This window comes from Lathyrus oleraceus, chromosome 5 (assembly GCF_024323335.1).
Source record: "Lathyrus oleraceus cultivar Zhongwan6 chromosome 5, CAAS_Psat_ZW6_1.0, whole genome shotgun sequence".
Lineage (NCBI taxonomy): Eukaryota > Viridiplantae > Streptophyta > Magnoliopsida > Fabales > Fabaceae > Lathyrus > Lathyrus oleraceus.
This window is the reverse complement of record NC_066583.1, coordinates 312,241,813-312,259,229: the sequence shown is the minus strand read 5'-3', so window position 1 is coordinate 312,259,229 and position 17,417 is coordinate 312,241,813. Positions and strand designations below refer to the sequence as shown.

The window sequence follows — 17,417 nt, the reverse complement described above, 5'->3', positions numbered from 1 at the left end:
CTTATTATCACACTCAAGGTACGAAACTGAAATGACCGTTTGCAAAGAAACAAAAGAGTCACCACCAAATTTTATTTATTTCTCGTATAAAAGAGAGGAGAGAGGAAATAGTCGATAAAATCCTCAAAAGAAAATAAATGCACACATGAAGTGCAATATATACAGATACAAATTAGTCTCGCATCCAAGATTGGGTTTGGAAGTCGGTTACGCAAGGAAAAAATATTAGCATCCCTCACGTTCATGGTACTCCATGGGAACCATTTAGATTGTCTGTGTGCGTGGATATTTATCTATAAAATATTTTCTTTATTATTTATTAAGAAAAATGTGAAAGAATGATATTTTTGGGGGTTTTATTATTGTGTTCGCCAAGGATTATGGCCCTTGTACCTACGTATCATTCATCGTGTGATGAAGAATCAGAGCTCCATAGTTCGGAGTAGAAAATATTTGTGTAGATGGTTGATTTTACCTTTGAAAAAAGGGTTTTCGGTGTGATGCCCTAAGGTGTAAAAATGAGGTTTTATGAGTTATGTTGATTTTACCTTGAAGAAGGGTTTTATGAAAAGGTTGTATGTGATTAGATTGCATTAAAGTCTATGGGCAGAGGTGAATATTCTAGCCAAACAAGCCAAACATCGTGTGTCCAAAATAATCAGAGTAAGGGAAGGAGAGCTCCATCCTTACTCATTCCCCACCACTTAACGCTCGTGACGCACAATACTAATCATATTTGTATTGTTTTTCAAAATGTGCCAAACATCCCTTTTAAAAACTCCAAAACCAGTCAAGCCACACGTGGCATCGCACCATGATGCTAATGTGTCGCGCCACAATGAGTTGAGCATCGTGCCACGATGGGACACAATGGTTGTAGTTCAGACTTACCTCCATTTTGTTTTTTTCACACCATTTCTTCATATTTTCTTCTCTTTCTTTTTCTTCCATTTATTCAAAAAACATGGTAAGTCCTAATCAAACTCAACCAAAATAAGATGAAATTTAATAAAATAACTGATAAAATACCGTAAAAATAAATAAAATACAATTTTAGCGAGATACATCAACATGTATTATTAGCTAGATACGTCAATGCTCCAACTGCATTAAAATAATTTATTTTATTATAAAAAAAAACAGAGAAAATATTTTTTATATGATGTATGATGCTGAAATGTTGAAATTAGACACATTTTTTCTTAGAGGAATAACCTCTCCATCACTTAAGCCAACATAGTATCATAGAGTATTGACAACAAACCAGAGACCCAATAACGTGACCAAAACAATATATAAACTCCAATTGAGAGAAGCGTTTATATTTAATGTATTAAATATTATTATTTTAAATGAAAATGATCTATAAAAGTAAAAGAAAATTGATGTATTGACAATATAAATTAATTTTATATTATCAACCAACAATAATCATGTATTTCGTTAAACCAGATTAAAATTTAAAATAATATATTTTTATTAGAATACAATGTAACTTTTTTTTACATTCTCAGTGAATCTCGACTAAATTAAAAAAACAAATGAGTGAATATCTGTTAACACATGTTAAATAAATATGAATATTATTTAAAAAAATGTTTTTTTTATAATTTCAAGAAATTGAATACCAAATTTTTAATATTGTATTTTTTTATATATATATTTTTAAATGTCTTAAAAACAATTAAAAATAGTCTCTACTCTCAGTTAAATATCTTAAAAGAAGTTTAAAATAGTCTCAAATTTAAATCTCTTAACCCATCTTATTTTAAATGTCTTAAAAAAATGAGTAAAAAAAATCTTAAATTTTTTATTTAAAAAATACTTAAAAATAGTCTCATTTTTTTTCAATTATTACTAGGTTATATATAAATTTTATTATAGAAGTTGGTTATTCTTTCTAATTTTGTAAAAATTATATTTCCCTTAATCTAAATTTGTATTCATTAAAAAAATCTTTCAAGTTTGCCCAAAAAAGTCTTACAACATAGAATGAATATCTTTATAACTAGTAATTCAAATAAATGAAAGGAGGGGTTTATGATTCCACACGTGTGGTAGACACGTTCGGTTTAAGTGTCGTATAATGCAGAATCCGATAAGAAAGATATTTCTGAAGCTCAACGAAACCAATCCACTGAACGAATCTCCATTTCCCGCTATCAACCAGCACCAGCAGAAGAAGCAGTAACACTATCCCCTTCTAATTTCTAACCAACACACTCTCTCTCCATAGCATAGCTTAGGGTTTTCACGTTTCTCACAAAAATGGCCGCTCTCACGTCTCTCCCTCCCCTTCCTCACACTCTCCTCTTTCTCCGCTCAAAACCAACCAGACTTTCCGTTTCCGCTTCCGCTTCAGCGCTCTCCGGTGATAACAATCCTCCGCTTTTTCACTTTTATTACTACATTTCAACATTAACTATTTTAGTATTCTCTGTGTGTATTATTATTGTTTAGTAATGTAATTGGCAATTATTTTCTGTATGCATTAGTAGGTAATGATGGATCTAGTTCTAGAGTACCTCACAAGAGAAGAGGAAGAATCGAAGGTCCACGGAAAAGTATGGAAGATTCTGTTCAACGCAAGATGGAGCAGTTTTATGAAGGTTCCGATGGACCGCCTTTGCGTGTTCTACCTATTGGTGGTTTAGGTGAAATTGGAATGAATTGTATGCTTGTAGGGAATCATGACCGATATATCCTCATTGATGCCGGTATCATGTTTCCTGAGTAAGTCCTTCACTATGAAGCACACACTAACACTGCACTTGTATGTCGATATTGTTAATAATTTGAGAGCATGATAGTAGGGTGGAAATGAGTCGAGTCGAGTCGAACCCGTCGTCAGCTCGACTCGACTCGATAAGAATTGGTTTAGCTCGAAATTCGACTCGAGTTCGACACGAACTTTTTTTTAAGCTCGAACTCGACTCGTTTTAAGTTCTTGAACAATTCGGTTCAACTTGTTAGGTTCAGTTTGTTTACTTCACGGACTAAAAAGTCATTTTTTAAAGTTTAAATTTTTTTATTATATTTGACATTTTAAATTATTCTTTTTAAAGAGAAAATATTAAAACAAAATAAAACTTTAAAGGAAAAATAAATCTATACATTATTTTTTCTAAATGATACTATTGAGATATATGATTTAAAAATATTTATATATATATATATATATATATAGATCTATATATATATATATATATATTATATATATATATATATATATATATATATATATATAATATATATATTAATATATATATATATATATATATATATATATATATATATATATATATTATATATATATATATATATATATTATATATATATATATATATATATCTATATATCTTATATATATATATATATATATATAATCTATATATATATTATATATATATATATATATATATTATATATATATATATATAACCGAGTCGACTTATGAACCTAACGAGTCAAACTATACATAGCTCAAGTTCAATTCATTTATTTTACGAATTTAGTTTTGAGCTCAAGTTCGACTCATTTGGTTCATGAACCAAGTCCAACGAATTAATTATCGAATCGAGTCTCGAACTATTTTCGAGTTGGTTTGGTTCATTTCCAGCCCTACATGATAGAAATTGAATGTAATCGAATGTACTCGCTGTTCCTAATTATAAAATTCACTTTCTATATTTGTAGTCTCTTGATATAAGACCATCTTCAAACTTTCACATGTATAATTGGTAAACATGAATTTTGTTTTCTTTTTCCAATTATATGATTAAATTTAGGGGTAATTATTAGGGGCAATTATCTGAAAGTAACACAACTTTTTTTATAAATTTATTGCTTCAACCCCTTTTTTTAATATATGTGAAATTTGTAGGAATCTTATACTAAGAGAAGGTGGGAATATATGGTAGTGTCGTGTAGGACACTGGACATGCATTCGATAAAAAATGTCGGTGCTACATAGGTCCTTAATAGTTTTCATTGCATCATACTCCCTCTGGTCTTATTTATAAGAAAAAGTTTGCTTTTTAGGTTTATTGAATAAACAATGTATCTGGACAAAATATAGATCAAATACATTAGTTATTTAATGAATCTAAAAAACAAACTTTTTTCTTATAAATAGGAATAGAGGTAGTAATATTCAAGACATTCAGAAAATACTGTGCACTTTGGTCTTGTTTGGATAGCAATGTAATTAAGCGCTTATAGCATAAATGATTATGAGATAAGTGTTTATGTATAAACTATTTCTATAGCAAAAAATTAAATAAAGTCAATATGTTATAATATTAGCTATAATTTGTTTTTATAAACTATCTTGGAGAGCTCATGGAAATAAATTTAAAATAGGTTATGGACATTCATATGTTGTTTCTATAAGCTCCCCCAAACAGTCTCACAAGTGATTGTCTCAATAGATAAGCTTGTGTCCACGAGGTGTTGATTCAGTTGTAAGATTGACTTTGTAACCTCAAAGACGGAGTTGAAATCCCTTATGAGGCAGTTTGTACAATGGTCATCAGTGTCACCTTTATTATTAATAATTTCCCGCTCTTTGTTTTATTTTGAAGTACAGAAGTTGAAATATGTCAATTAAAACAGACCCAAAGTAACTGTCAAATTGTTGTTTGCTGTGTGATTTCATTTACTTTTATTCGGTTAAGTGATTTTGGCATGTATGTGGTGTGAATCGTATGATGTTTCAGTTATGATGACCTTGGAGTACAAAAGATTATACCTGATACAACTTTTATAAAAAAATGGAGCCACAAAATTGAAGCGGTTATTATAACGCATGGTCATGAAGATCATATCGGTGCGTTGCCTTGGGTAATGCCTCCTTCTCTATTGGACTGTTGGCTTGACTTGTTGAGATGGAAACCAAAATAAATATTTTGTCGATGCTATTAGTTCTCTTTGACATTTATGAAGGGGCATTTCAAATTGTAATGCTCAGTGTTCGATGCATTCTATCATTATAAAATATAATCTGAGACTGAACTTAAAGAAGTATTCTTTAGTTTGTGAAAGGAAGCTATCTCTGATGTTGTTACTGCTTTAATAATATAGAAGACAATGAGCTTTGAAGGAGATTTATATTTACTGAGTTGAAGTCATCAAATAACTTAGTTCTACAATTGTTGGCTTGGGGGATGGTTTGTATTTTAGACATAGGACTCTTTTTGCCACACTCCTCTACGAGCTCTAACAATTAGTTCATTTTGCTGTGTATTCATGTTTCCTTGCTTGGATCTACTATGTAGTACTTTCACTTGCAAATGACACCCATCTTCCTTTCACTTTCTGATTTGAAATACAAATTTTCAAATTTTTGAGTCTTATCACATGGATCTTTTCTAAGATTCCATCTAAGTTGGAGTCTTTTTGTATGAAAGAACAGTAGGCTTCACAAGTCACAAGACTATTTCTGCTGAAGTCCGTGTTTCTATTTTGGGGTCTGTGGTCAACAAAGGAATTGGATATCTCTTTCTAGCTAACATACATTTGTTTTATTTCCTGTGTTCTTTTTACTCTGCCTGCTCGAGGTATTTCCTACCATACAGCCTCCTATATCTTTCTAGATTTGGATTTCAAAGAGGCTGCTGCATAATAGGCTTGCTTCAGTCCTAAATGTCTTTGTATGTATGTGCAATCACTTAAAGTTTAATGAGTTATTATTCTTATACCTGAAAATATATTGATTTTACATTCTTCCTTCTAATATGCTCTTTTCCTTCTTACATTTTTATTCTAATAGATTATTCATAACAATGCAATTTGTCCTATATTTATGTTTGTTCTTAACATAACTTATTCATCAGGTCATCCCAGCATTGGATTCGAATACACCGATTTTTGCATCTTCCTTTACAATGGAGGTATTCGGCAAGAAAATTAATTTGTATAAATGCTTGTTTTTAATTAGTTCAATTACTCTGAATCAACTAAACTGATGGTAGGAAATGGTAGAAGGCGTCAGTATCCACAGATCTTGAAATTGAATAACTCTCGAGTTCTTTAGTTTTCCTTACTGTATTAGACATCTATTATCTAAAATTTTGTTTGCATAATTTTGTCATCAAATATCTGTTCTTTGCATTGTTTATTTTATCCACTGCAGTCCAGAGAAGGTAAAGCTTTTTCCTTTTAACAGCTTATAAAAAAACGTTTGAAGGAGCATGGTCTTTTTCTTCCATCTAGACTCAAAATCTTTAGAACAAAGAACAAGTTTGTTGCCGGTCCATTTGAAATAGAACCTATTAGGGTGACTCATTCTATTCCTGACTGTTGTGGACTAGTTCTTCGTTGTTCTGATGGTACTATTCTTCACACTGGGGACTGGAAGGTCAGAGTTTTACTTTTAATTCTCAATGCATTGTCCCTTTCATTTACCTTGAACCTCCTGATGCTGAAAAAGTTGATTCATTAGATTGACGAGACACCGCTTGATGGGAAGGTGTTTGATCGAGAGGCTTTAGAGGAACTCTCTAAAGAAGGAGTAACATTGGTGAGTCACCTGGATCTTCTGTTACTAGCTATGGGTTTAGATAATATATTTTGAGCTTATTATTGATGATAAGGACGAGATAAGCTTAGTGCAATTTGAAGATATTGTGGGTTTCACAGGCTACTAACAGTTTACTTTAGGTGTATATTTCAATTGTGGTGGTGCTCTCTGAGCAGTACTCAAATAGTCCCTGTTAAGCCGAATTTGGCTTTCATGGTCAGTGCTGGTGGAACTGCTCAAAAGACAAGTTTCCACTTCAAAATTTCATTGCATTATGTTTCTTTCTTGATATATATTTTAAATATGTAATCTCTACTTTGGTTAGTGTATATTCTTTTCAATGTGCTTCCCCCCCCCCCCCCCCCCCCCCCCCCCCCCCCCCCCCCCCCCCATTGTATTGTTAGGAAAAATTCTTTTGTTTTTGTTTTTATCTATTGAACATAAAAAGATTAGTCTAAGATACCAGATGCTCACTTGTTTACAATTTAAAACGATCATATTGACTGTTTATATATATATATATATATATATATATATATATATATATATATTACTTTCACCTGTTCATCTTAAATGTTAACAACAAGTAAACATGGATTTGGACTTTGCTTTTCAGATGATGAGTGATTCAACAAATGTGCTCTCGCCCGGAAGGACAACTAGTGAATCTGTTGTAGCAGATGCATTACTGAGGCATATTTCAGCTTCTAAAGGAAGGGTCATTACAACCCAGTTTGCATCAAATCTACATCGGATTGGAAGTGTGAAGGCTGCTGCTGATTTAACTGGCAGAAAGTTGGTAATATTCCCACTTGCTAATATTCTTTAATGCAATTGATAATGGTTTTCTTGTTTAGAATGACAAAATACTTGGAGACTATAATTGTATAATTATTATATCAGGTATTTATTGGTATGTCTTTAAGGACATACTTAGAAGCAGCTTGGAAGGATGGAAAGGCGCCTTTTGATCCATCCACTCTGGTAATGAATGTTTTTAGAATTTTCTCTAGAATTCTTCCAAATTTGATGTACTTGGTGACTAGACCTAATTTTAAAATTTTGACCCGCCATCCAATTAATGGACCATACAGTCATGCTGAAGTCTATTGCTGATCTGTTTTTTCATAACGTTTTTAGCAGAGACTCAGTGCATGTTGTCACTGGTTATGATTTTCAGAAGTTGGTCAGGTTACTGTAATCAGATTGATTTATTAATTTGTTGTTTGTTTCAAGTAAATAAATAAGATTATCTCTTTGCAATTACATAAATCACCACCTAAGTTCTCCAATGTATTTTAACTTTGAGGGTGTTTGTTTCAAGGTCTAAAATTACATTCCTGAGAACGTGGTATTGGAAATGCGATTCCCATATTTGTTTAGGTTTTCGAAAATTGTTCTCGGGTGTTTTTTATTCCCAAGAATGTTATGTACCAATGAAGCTCCGACACGTCATTCACACAATGTGTCGCCGTGTCGGACACCGACACGCGTATCGGACACCGACACGCGTATCGGACACCGACACACATACGACACGTATCAGACACGTTTTTGAAGTGTCCAACAGAAAAAAGAATATTTAATTATTGCGGACACGGATACGACACCTTATTTCAAATGAAGGACACGGTCCAATTCAAAAAATTCCAGATTTTTTTGTTAAAAAAAAATCCTACTAAAATATTTTCAAAATTTATAAAATAAATAAGTTTTCTTAGCTTTCATATTCCACTTCTTCAATATAAAAACAACACAATTAGGATTCCTTATTTTTTTATATTTCACTACTTTTGTCTCCACAAAATTCTTTTATCTTCTCCAATTATTTTTCATCTTTGCGCACCATTGGTTCGGTTTTCACAAGGTATCTATGAATATCAATTATCATGTTTGAAAGTGTTGAAAGAATTTTTGATTGTTTTATCTTAAATAAACATAAATTTTGCTTCTCATTTTAAACTCTTTACAAATTTTGTCCATAAATTGCATTATTATATTAATATATAAAATATATATAACCGTGTCCGTGTCCTATGATTTTTACATTAGCGGGGTCCTCGTGTCCGTGTCCGTGTCGTGTCCAGTATCTGTGTCCGAGTCCGGGCTTCGTAGTTATGTACGCATGATTTCTTCCATAATTATTCCCATGCTTTAAGTGTGGAAAATTTGGCATTCCCATGGGAATAAGTTCAACTAAGTATAACTTCCAATAATTCTCACTTTATTTTTATTTTCTTATAAACTTAAATTAAACAAATTTTACAAGTATTCCTAGGATATCTAAATTTTTACTAACACATGAGTATGAATATTATTCATGGAAATAATAATCATGGGAATATAATTCCAAGGAATATAATTTCAAACCTGAAACAATCACATCCTTTGTTAGCCCTTTTTGACATCTTACTTCGGTGCCTTTGACTACACTGATCTCAAGAGGTTCATTGGTTCTTTAAATACAGTATGTTGTCATTATCTGTGACTAATTGGCCTGCCCCTCTTTACTAGTTCATTCAAAAATCATCTTTCAGTATAACCATCTGCTTTCAAGACTTAACTTTCATGTTAGATGGTGTGTTTTGATTATAAATAATGTTATTCGTGGCACTTTATGATCATGTGATTTCTTATAACTGCATGTGTACGGCTTATGTCTGTTGCCCTTATTGTCCGTAATTTTACGTAGGTGAAAGCAGAGGATATTGATGCTTATGCACCCAAGGATCTGCTTATTGTAACAACCGGCTCTCAAGTAAGTTACTTACACTATCCTTAAAATACTGCATAGTTTCATGAAATATGAACATTGGAAAAGTTTAAGTCATATGACCAAATATGCATGCTATTGTGTCAGGCAGAGCCACGTGCTGCCTTAAATCTTGCATCTTATGGAAGTAGCCATTTTTTCAAACTTACCAAGGAAGATATTATTCTGTATTCAGCTAAGGTATGGTAAAATACTGCATTTATCTGTTTGGAATTAACTTTATCTTAAAGCCTAATATAAGTAGCATAATTAAAGAACCTGTCATGAATTTACAGTCTGCTATTCTAACTTCCAGTCCTTTCTAGTGACGTCTCAAAAAAATTTATTCACAAACTAGTTTGTAGTTTTTGATTTGTCCTCCTCTGATTCAAAATCAAACTGTCAGGTTATCCCTGGTAATGAGTCTCGTGTGATGGAAATGATGAATCGCATATCAGAGATTGGATCAACAATAGTTATGGGGAGAAATGAATTCTTGCACACATCTGGTCATGCATATCGTGGAGAATTGGTAAGTTTTTTATTGCACAACATTTCTGTGTTCCTATTTTTTATTTGCTCGTCATTGTCTATTCAACACTTTTAAGATATCCAATAAGGATCATGCTAACCTGTGCCCTAAAGGCACATGTTAAAGATTCAAAGAAATTTTGTATTGGATAGAACAATTTAAGGAAATGGATGCATGCTTTCCAAGGCAATTTCTATAATAGATTTTTAACAAGTGCCCTTTCCATAAAATAATTATGAGTACCAAATTATTATTACTACTCTTCTAACCAAGGATAGTTTAAAAATCATTTTTAAAGAAACTGGAAATATTTACATCTTTATACCGTCCAAAGTCTTCCAAGTTCTCATTGGTATTTGGATAAGAAAAATTAGGTGTTTGCCTTTTTTTCGTAGTTAGGGCTCCATTTGTTACAAACTTTTTTAATTAGAATCTGAAAAAAAAATTCATGTGAGATGTTCTTGAAATAAGTTTCTGTTAACTGATTTTTTATATAAAAATTGTGATTTACAGTACTGTAAACAAACACAACATAACATAGATTCTTTTTTAAGTAATGTCGCAAAATTAATCTCTAAATTATTGGATATAAAAATAATTTTTTAATAATTTGTAGCAAAGGGACCCTTGCCTGATAGTGAGTTTTTTAGAATTCACATGCATGAATGATCAAGTCTTTTCAAACTAGTTAATTTCTTCTGATGCTTCTTCAGTTTACTCATTCATGTGATGTGTCATTCAATATGATTTCTATACATTTTCTGTTTGACATGACATGCTAATAAAAAGTAAATAAAATACACATTTTGCAGGAGGAAGTACTTAGAATAGTGAAGCCGCAACATTTTCTTCCTGTACATGGAGAATATTTGTTCCTGAAGGAGCATGAATCACTTGGAAAATCAACTGGCATTCGGCATACTGCTGTGAGTCACTTCCTCTCAAACGGATCTTGTGATAGAGATGTGTTTAAATATATCATGTGAGTCCTCAGATAACATGTTGGCTGACTTGTGACCTTTATGCACCAGGTTATAAAGAACGGAGAGATGCTTGGGGTTTCACACTTGAGAAATAGAAGGGTTCTTTCCAATGGTTTCATTTCCCTTGGAAAAGAGAATTTACAGGTTGGTGGCCTTGAGTACTATCTTTGGTCTCTTTTAGAAAGCCTCTAATAAGCTATGAGATTTTTGGGTTTCCTTTCTCTTGCAGTTGAAATATAGTGATGGCGACAAAGCATTTGGTACATCTAGTGAACTCTTTATTGATGAAAGAATGAGAATTGCATTAGATGGCATGATTGTGATTAGGTAGATCTTTCATGTTTTAAAGTAAGTCGTAGAGAAGTATAGCATGTTTAGTGCATCCTAACATTTATCTTTTACAGCATGGAAATATTTCGCCCTAAAAATTTAGAAAGTTTGGCTGAAAACACCTTGAAAGGGAAGATAAGGATTACCACGAGATGCCTATGGCTAGACAAAGGGAAGCTGTTAGATGCACTTTATAAAGCTGCTCATGCAGCGCTTTCTAGCTGTCCCGTTAAAAGCCCACTGCCTCACGTGGAAAGAACTGTGTCTGAGATGTTGAGGAAGATGGTGAGGAAGTACAGTGGTAAACGGCCCGAAGTAATTGCCATTGCCATAGAAAACTCTGGAGCTGTTTTGGCGGATGAGATAAACACAAAATTGTCTGGCAAGTCCCGTGTTGGTCCTGGAATATCAACATTAAGAAAGGTAGTGGATGAACGTAGAAAGGAAAACCAATCCACCACAACACAAATAAAAGGTAACATCACAGTGCATTTCAGGAATATATATAAAAATGTCAATTGTTGAGATCCGGTTGGTTCACTTTTGTACTTGTATTTTCAATTTACGAAATAGGTAATGTAAGTGTTTGTTTGATTCTTTTGAATCCATTTTCATACCTACATTAGTTGCTAAACCCAACCAACTGTCCAATTTGTCTATTGTGAAAGTAGAGTGGAAGGAAGCAACCAGGCTCCGTACCGCACCTATTTTATCATAATCATATATGCTAACATAAACATAAGTTATCGAAGAAAATTTGAAAACTGAAAAGAAACCAGTAAAATGCGACTGTTATTGGCACGTGGCACCCAAGTTCTGCATTCAACTGGTCTATTTTTGTCAAACTCAAAGGAAGCTTTTTACGTGTAAACCAATCTAACTATGGTTTTCGCTCTAGCGTTTTTCTTCACAAAAAAATGCAATGTTGAAGGTTAGTTAAATTTCCCATAGGAATTTAGATGGTGGATTCATATGTTTTCAAAATTACTTACTAGTAAGTTTTGCTTGACTCCAGTGTATTTAGTATAATTGAAAATATGGGCATTAGTCCTTCAATACTTGATTTACACCAATTTATTTTGGTGTAATTTTTTTTACTATATCTTTTATGTTTTTTCTCACCATGTTCTATTAATTATGCAGATGATGACAATGATATTGAAGGGCTATTACCTGAGAAAGACACCGCTACAAGTGAAGCTGAGGGTGATTTACCCGATTCAGAGGATACAGATGAATTTTGGAAACCATTTATTGCATCAGTTGAGAAATCAAATAAGGCTAACAATGGTTATGTTCCACTAAAGGAGTATAAGTCCAATCTGAAGCAAGATGATTCTGAAGACATTGATGAAGCCAAGTCTGAAGAAATCTCTAATGCTGAGCCAGAGTCATCAAAATCAGTAAAGAAAAATAAATGGAAAGCTGAGGAAGTTAAAAAGCTGATTGATTTGCGGAGTGACCTCCATGACAGATTTAAAGTTGTGAAGGGAAGGATGGCTCTCTGGGAAGAGATATCTCAGAGCTTGTTGGCTGATGGGATCAGTAGAAGTCCTGCACAATGCAAATCTCGGTGGACATCTTTGGTACTGAAATATGAGGTTTGTTTCTTATAAGCAACTTGCTGTTAATATTATAAAGAATGACATCCTTTCACTTCAATAATCATCCGTGATTCTACGCTTACTGGTTTTTTGGTTTTTATATTTAATGATCGATTAGGTACAAGGTAAAAATCTTTGTTGGGTTTTGCTTGTAAAATTGTATCGAAACCCAAATTTTCTCCCCCTTACTATTGTAGGAGCGGATTCAAAAATGCCGGGAGACCAAAAAAATTAATGTATGATAAGTTATGATGGGAGGGAAGGGAAAAAGCTCATGCTTTCCACCTCATCCATCCATCCCCGCATACCAAACTGACCCAAGGATACCTCTATATATAATAGGAGGGATTATATTCAGCTTTAGTACAAGTGTAGGAAATGATGATAAATATAACTTTCTGATATAACTACTATTTCAATAATAACTTATTTTATATTCTAAGCAGGAGATCAAGAATGGGAAGGATGGCAAAAAAAATTGGCTATATCTTGAAGACATGGAAAGGATATTGTCTAGTGACAAAGCACCGGCATCAAATTGATTGGAAATGTGGCGGCTAGAATAAGAAATATTTTGCCGAGCTTTCTGCATTTCAAATGATCAAAGGTCCGAGCTTGGTGACCAAGAAGATAATCCATCAATTGCATGGTTCTTGTAACATGAACCATTGGCGTTTAAAATCCACAATTTTTTGAGGTCTAAGGGCATAGGCAACATAAAAGGGATTTGCTTTGATACTAACAAAAGCTAAGCTGATAAGGAAAAAATATTATGGGTTTAGGGGGGACAATTTATTCCCCACTTCCAATACTCGCCCTCCTTTTTGGTTTCTTTTGTCTATTGTGTATTTCATTACTCGTAATCAATTTTATTACTGTTGGTGGTGGCATGTTTTGGGTTCTGGCCACAGACAACATAACATTGGTAGTGAAAGTAGAATCTTGATGTAACTTGCTGGTGATGATAGTCTTATTGCTTGTTCATATAGTCTAGTATACGAAAGATATAAATAGAGCAGGGATAAATTTAGAGCATTTTTCTACCAAAAAAATAATTTAGAGCAATTTTTGTTTCCCTTTACTTTCTGTTTTTTATTTCACTTTTAAGTATAAAATGTGGTCTAGTTTTTACTCTCTTTTTATTTCCAAAACTTTCTATAAGGAAATTGTGAAAATGGTTTTCTGATTAAACTTTTTACCATATTCTATACAAATATTATTAAAAGAGAATGAGATTGGTTTGAAAGAAAAAAATAATCAAAATATGGATCTTCTCTAATCATTTTACTATGTTGATTTCCTGATAGCAATAACATGTTCCTTTATCCATGCTATGGGTGCTAGTTTATCACGGCGAAAAGTCACAAAAATTCATAGATTTTAGAAATGCAAATTTAGACATATCTCTTTTGCACACTTTCAATAAGGTAAAAAGTCACAAAATCTCAGATTTTGGAGACGCATATTTAAACACATCTATTTTACACACTCACAACCCTTTCGTAAGTGAGTCACCTATCCCATTTTTCTCAAAAATGTATTTGGAGATGTATTTTTGTAATAATCCTAATTTTAAAATTCAATAATTTACGCTCAGCGAAGTTTACGGAGATACATCTTCGGACGGGGTTTAATTAACATAACGCGTGCTAGACCCTTCCTTTTTCCTTATTCATTTGTTATACTTTCACAAACACTTCAAAAAGCTCGTGAGCAAGATTTAGGTGTGTCATTGTCTAAGCTTTAATACTTTTTCTACCTCATTGCAATCAATTCTAGGATATTCCATTCACTCCATTCAAGCTTTCACACAACAACTCTAATTTCCTTTCAATTTTTGAGTTGTGATGCATGTATTAGGTAAAATATGTTGTTTAAAATGCATTAGGTTGTTGTTACATTCAAAATAGGTAGCTTGTATAGATATACATTCATATTTGTCGGTGTTAGGAAATCATAAGAGATTTTCTGCATTTTCTACAATCATGCATTTTTACGGAGATGCATCTTCGTACTCTGAATTCTACTTGCCTTGAATTTTATATGATTTTTTTATTCGTACTATAGGAATAATGGCTAAAAAGTAGGACAAATTCAGGCACAACCGTGTATCGCAACATGTGTTCGTTCATAGGGAGAAGACAATGTGCTTGAGGCCACGATTTAATGCTAGTTTGTTTGATGCGGAAACATCGACTTCATATGGTCATCCGTCTCAAATTTCACAAGGTCGCGTGTCTCAGACCTCCTAAGGACATGTGTCTCCTGCTTCGCATGTGCCCCCTGAAGACCAACAAGAGAAACCTGCTACTGTTGCTGCTCTCTTTCCTGATAGTTTTTCAGGAGGTCCATATGACACTTCCTTACTTCCTTTCTACGCAAAACATGTTGCTAGACATGAGTGGGAAATAGATGTATATTCATTTACTTTTATATTACATGTGTTTCATACTAATTTAGTTGTGATTGATGTTTATATATTTATTTTTACGGGAGCGTGAAACGGTAAAATCTATAAACCATGCTAGGGAGATTTTGAACCTGAAACATAATGGAAATACATGGTTTCAATATGTAGTTTGTTACTTTGGACTGATAGGTTTATGCACCATTGGATACAAGATCATTAACCATGACATGTTAACAACTTTTGTGGAGAGATGACATAAGAAGACATCATCTTTCCACATCCCTCGTGGTGAGATGTCCATTGCCATTTATGATATCTCATGTCTTCTGTATCTTCCGATTTGGGAAAGATTACTAAACCATTTTTGAATCAACAAATCCAAGACATTTGAATTGACAATGTACTATTTGGGAGCTGACGCAAGTGAGGCCAAAATAGAGCTTGATGCTACGAGAGACGCTCATGCCCAATTTTCACATATGGAGGAATTGTACAAATATCACTTGGTCGCGATAGTGGATGTCGAAGGTAATGATTATCAGGTTTTATTCCAGAGACAATGTGCATTGAGGTCATAACTCACATACTTGGTTGACACAACAATATTTAGGGACAAAAGTGCAACATACATTGATGTTATCTACCTGACATACTTCATCGACTTAAAATGGATCTACGAGTACAACTGGGGGGCACATGTTTGGTTTATCTATACTCCAAACTAGGTGAAACTTGTCTTTGGAAGACAAGACACATGATAGGAAGTTGCACGTTGTTTACGGTAATAAATGTGTAACCTTTATTGTTACTAATGTTTTCATAACACTAATGTTACACTTATAACTAATATTTTATCTGAACCATTTTCAGACGTGGATCATCTCTCACTTACCTCGCATGTCCTATTAAGAAACTAAGATTGACTATATTGAGGATTGGCCACGTAGTTACGCTTTTGCCTCGTTCAGAGGGAATTAGGCGATAAAGTTGTTAAGGTGTTTATTGACCGCACTATAGTAGATGACATATCCTTTTTCTTGTATGATGGTCACTATCAAACATGTCCCCTGGATGACACAACCTTCTCATCTGGATGGTTGACTTGTGGGTTACACCTGATGTATCCACATCTGCCTGAGCGGCTCTTGCCCCAGCTCGGGTTTCTTCAGATTATTCCAAGATCCCCCTTTGTGTCTGCATAATTCATCGGCATACACCTACCTATCTTGTCATACCCCAAAAATTCCCCCACCTATTCTCATTTCATTTGGCTCATGGCTCGTAATTCATCTGCATACACCTACCCTAATCATCCATTGTATGATCATTCATTTGTATTTTCATTTACATATAACATCAGTGATACAAAGGATTCCTATTATTTATGATACAAGATATTGAATTATGCCAAGGATGATATCAATCTTCATGGATTGGAGTTTTCTTATGGTGTACACTTGTGAAACAAGCTTGTGGGACCATTGTGCCACCGTTGAATTTTTGGGCATAGCTAACTTTGAGTATTGATTTTTCTTGGCCTAAGTGTTGGAATCCCTAATTATGGTCAAGACATTTTGTTTGTATTGGTGCACTTCATGAAAAAGGAAATTTGCAACTCATTCACACAAGGTTGACTTTTGGTCAACAAAGTCAACCATGAAAAGTTTACTTTTTGTTAACCAATTTCTTATAAGGCTTTTACATGTTAGATATGGATGGACTTTTGTTCTCTTGATTAAGGAATTTCAATTTGGATTCAAAATTTAAATTATGCAAATGGAGGGAAATGTCATTTACTTAAGGAGCAAGTTATACATACAAGGTCAACTTCACAATCTAAATCCCCAAAAAATACATTACAAAAAGTCAAAAATACAAACTACACAAAAATCCTAAATCTGACTTAAGGTCGACTTTTGGTCAAATAATTGACCAAAGTCAACTTAATCTTATACCTATTTTTTTCTTCATCTTCTTGACTCTCTCCTTGATCTTAAAGCTTTCTTCATTTCCATCCCCAAATTCCATCATGATGCATTTTCATGACAAGCTCCATGCCAAATTTCATGCCAATGACATACTTGCTTCATCATGCCCAAAACAACCCTGCAAAATCTAAACAACATCAGCCTCAGTCACAATGTTACACATAAAGACAATGTTATGCACACATCTCCAATCTCCCTACTGTCATGACAATTAACATATAACTCAACATACACACACACACATCAAATGTACTAAACACTAAATCAAATCTACCAAACACATACATTAGGCCAACCA

The 17,417-nt window shown here is 33.3% G+C and overlaps 1 protein-coding gene across 2 annotated transcripts; it reads left to right on the top strand.

Annotated features, from left to right (window-relative positions):
* Nucleotides 1–2,052: 2,052 nt before the first annotated feature.
* LOC127084240 (ribonuclease J) lies at nucleotides 2,053–13,709 on the top strand. Of its 2 annotated transcripts, none has more exons than XM_051024656.1 (17): nucleotides 2,053–2,371; nucleotides 2,499–2,733; nucleotides 4,719–4,842; nucleotides 5,835–5,891; nucleotides 6,167–6,358; nucleotides 6,443–6,520; nucleotides 7,137–7,319; nucleotides 7,424–7,504; nucleotides 9,213–9,278; nucleotides 9,381–9,473; nucleotides 9,679–9,804; nucleotides 10,617–10,730; nucleotides 10,836–10,931; nucleotides 11,017–11,114; nucleotides 11,192–11,592; nucleotides 12,261–12,718; nucleotides 13,168–13,709. In XM_051024656.1, the coding sequence occupies exons 1-17, from the start codon at nucleotides 2,269–2,271 to the stop codon at nucleotides 13,261–13,263; spliced, it is 2,601 nt and encodes an 866-aa protein (XP_050880613.1). In that variant the 5' UTR covers nucleotides 2,053–2,268; the 3' UTR covers nucleotides 13,264–13,709. The 2 variants fall into 2 exon arrangements, with proteins under 2 accessions (XP_050880613.1, XP_050880612.1); XM_051024655.1 differs by having other exon boundaries at nucleotides 2,054–2,371; nucleotides 2,496–2,733.
* The last annotated feature ends 3,708 nt before the right edge of the window (nucleotides 13,710–17,417 follow it).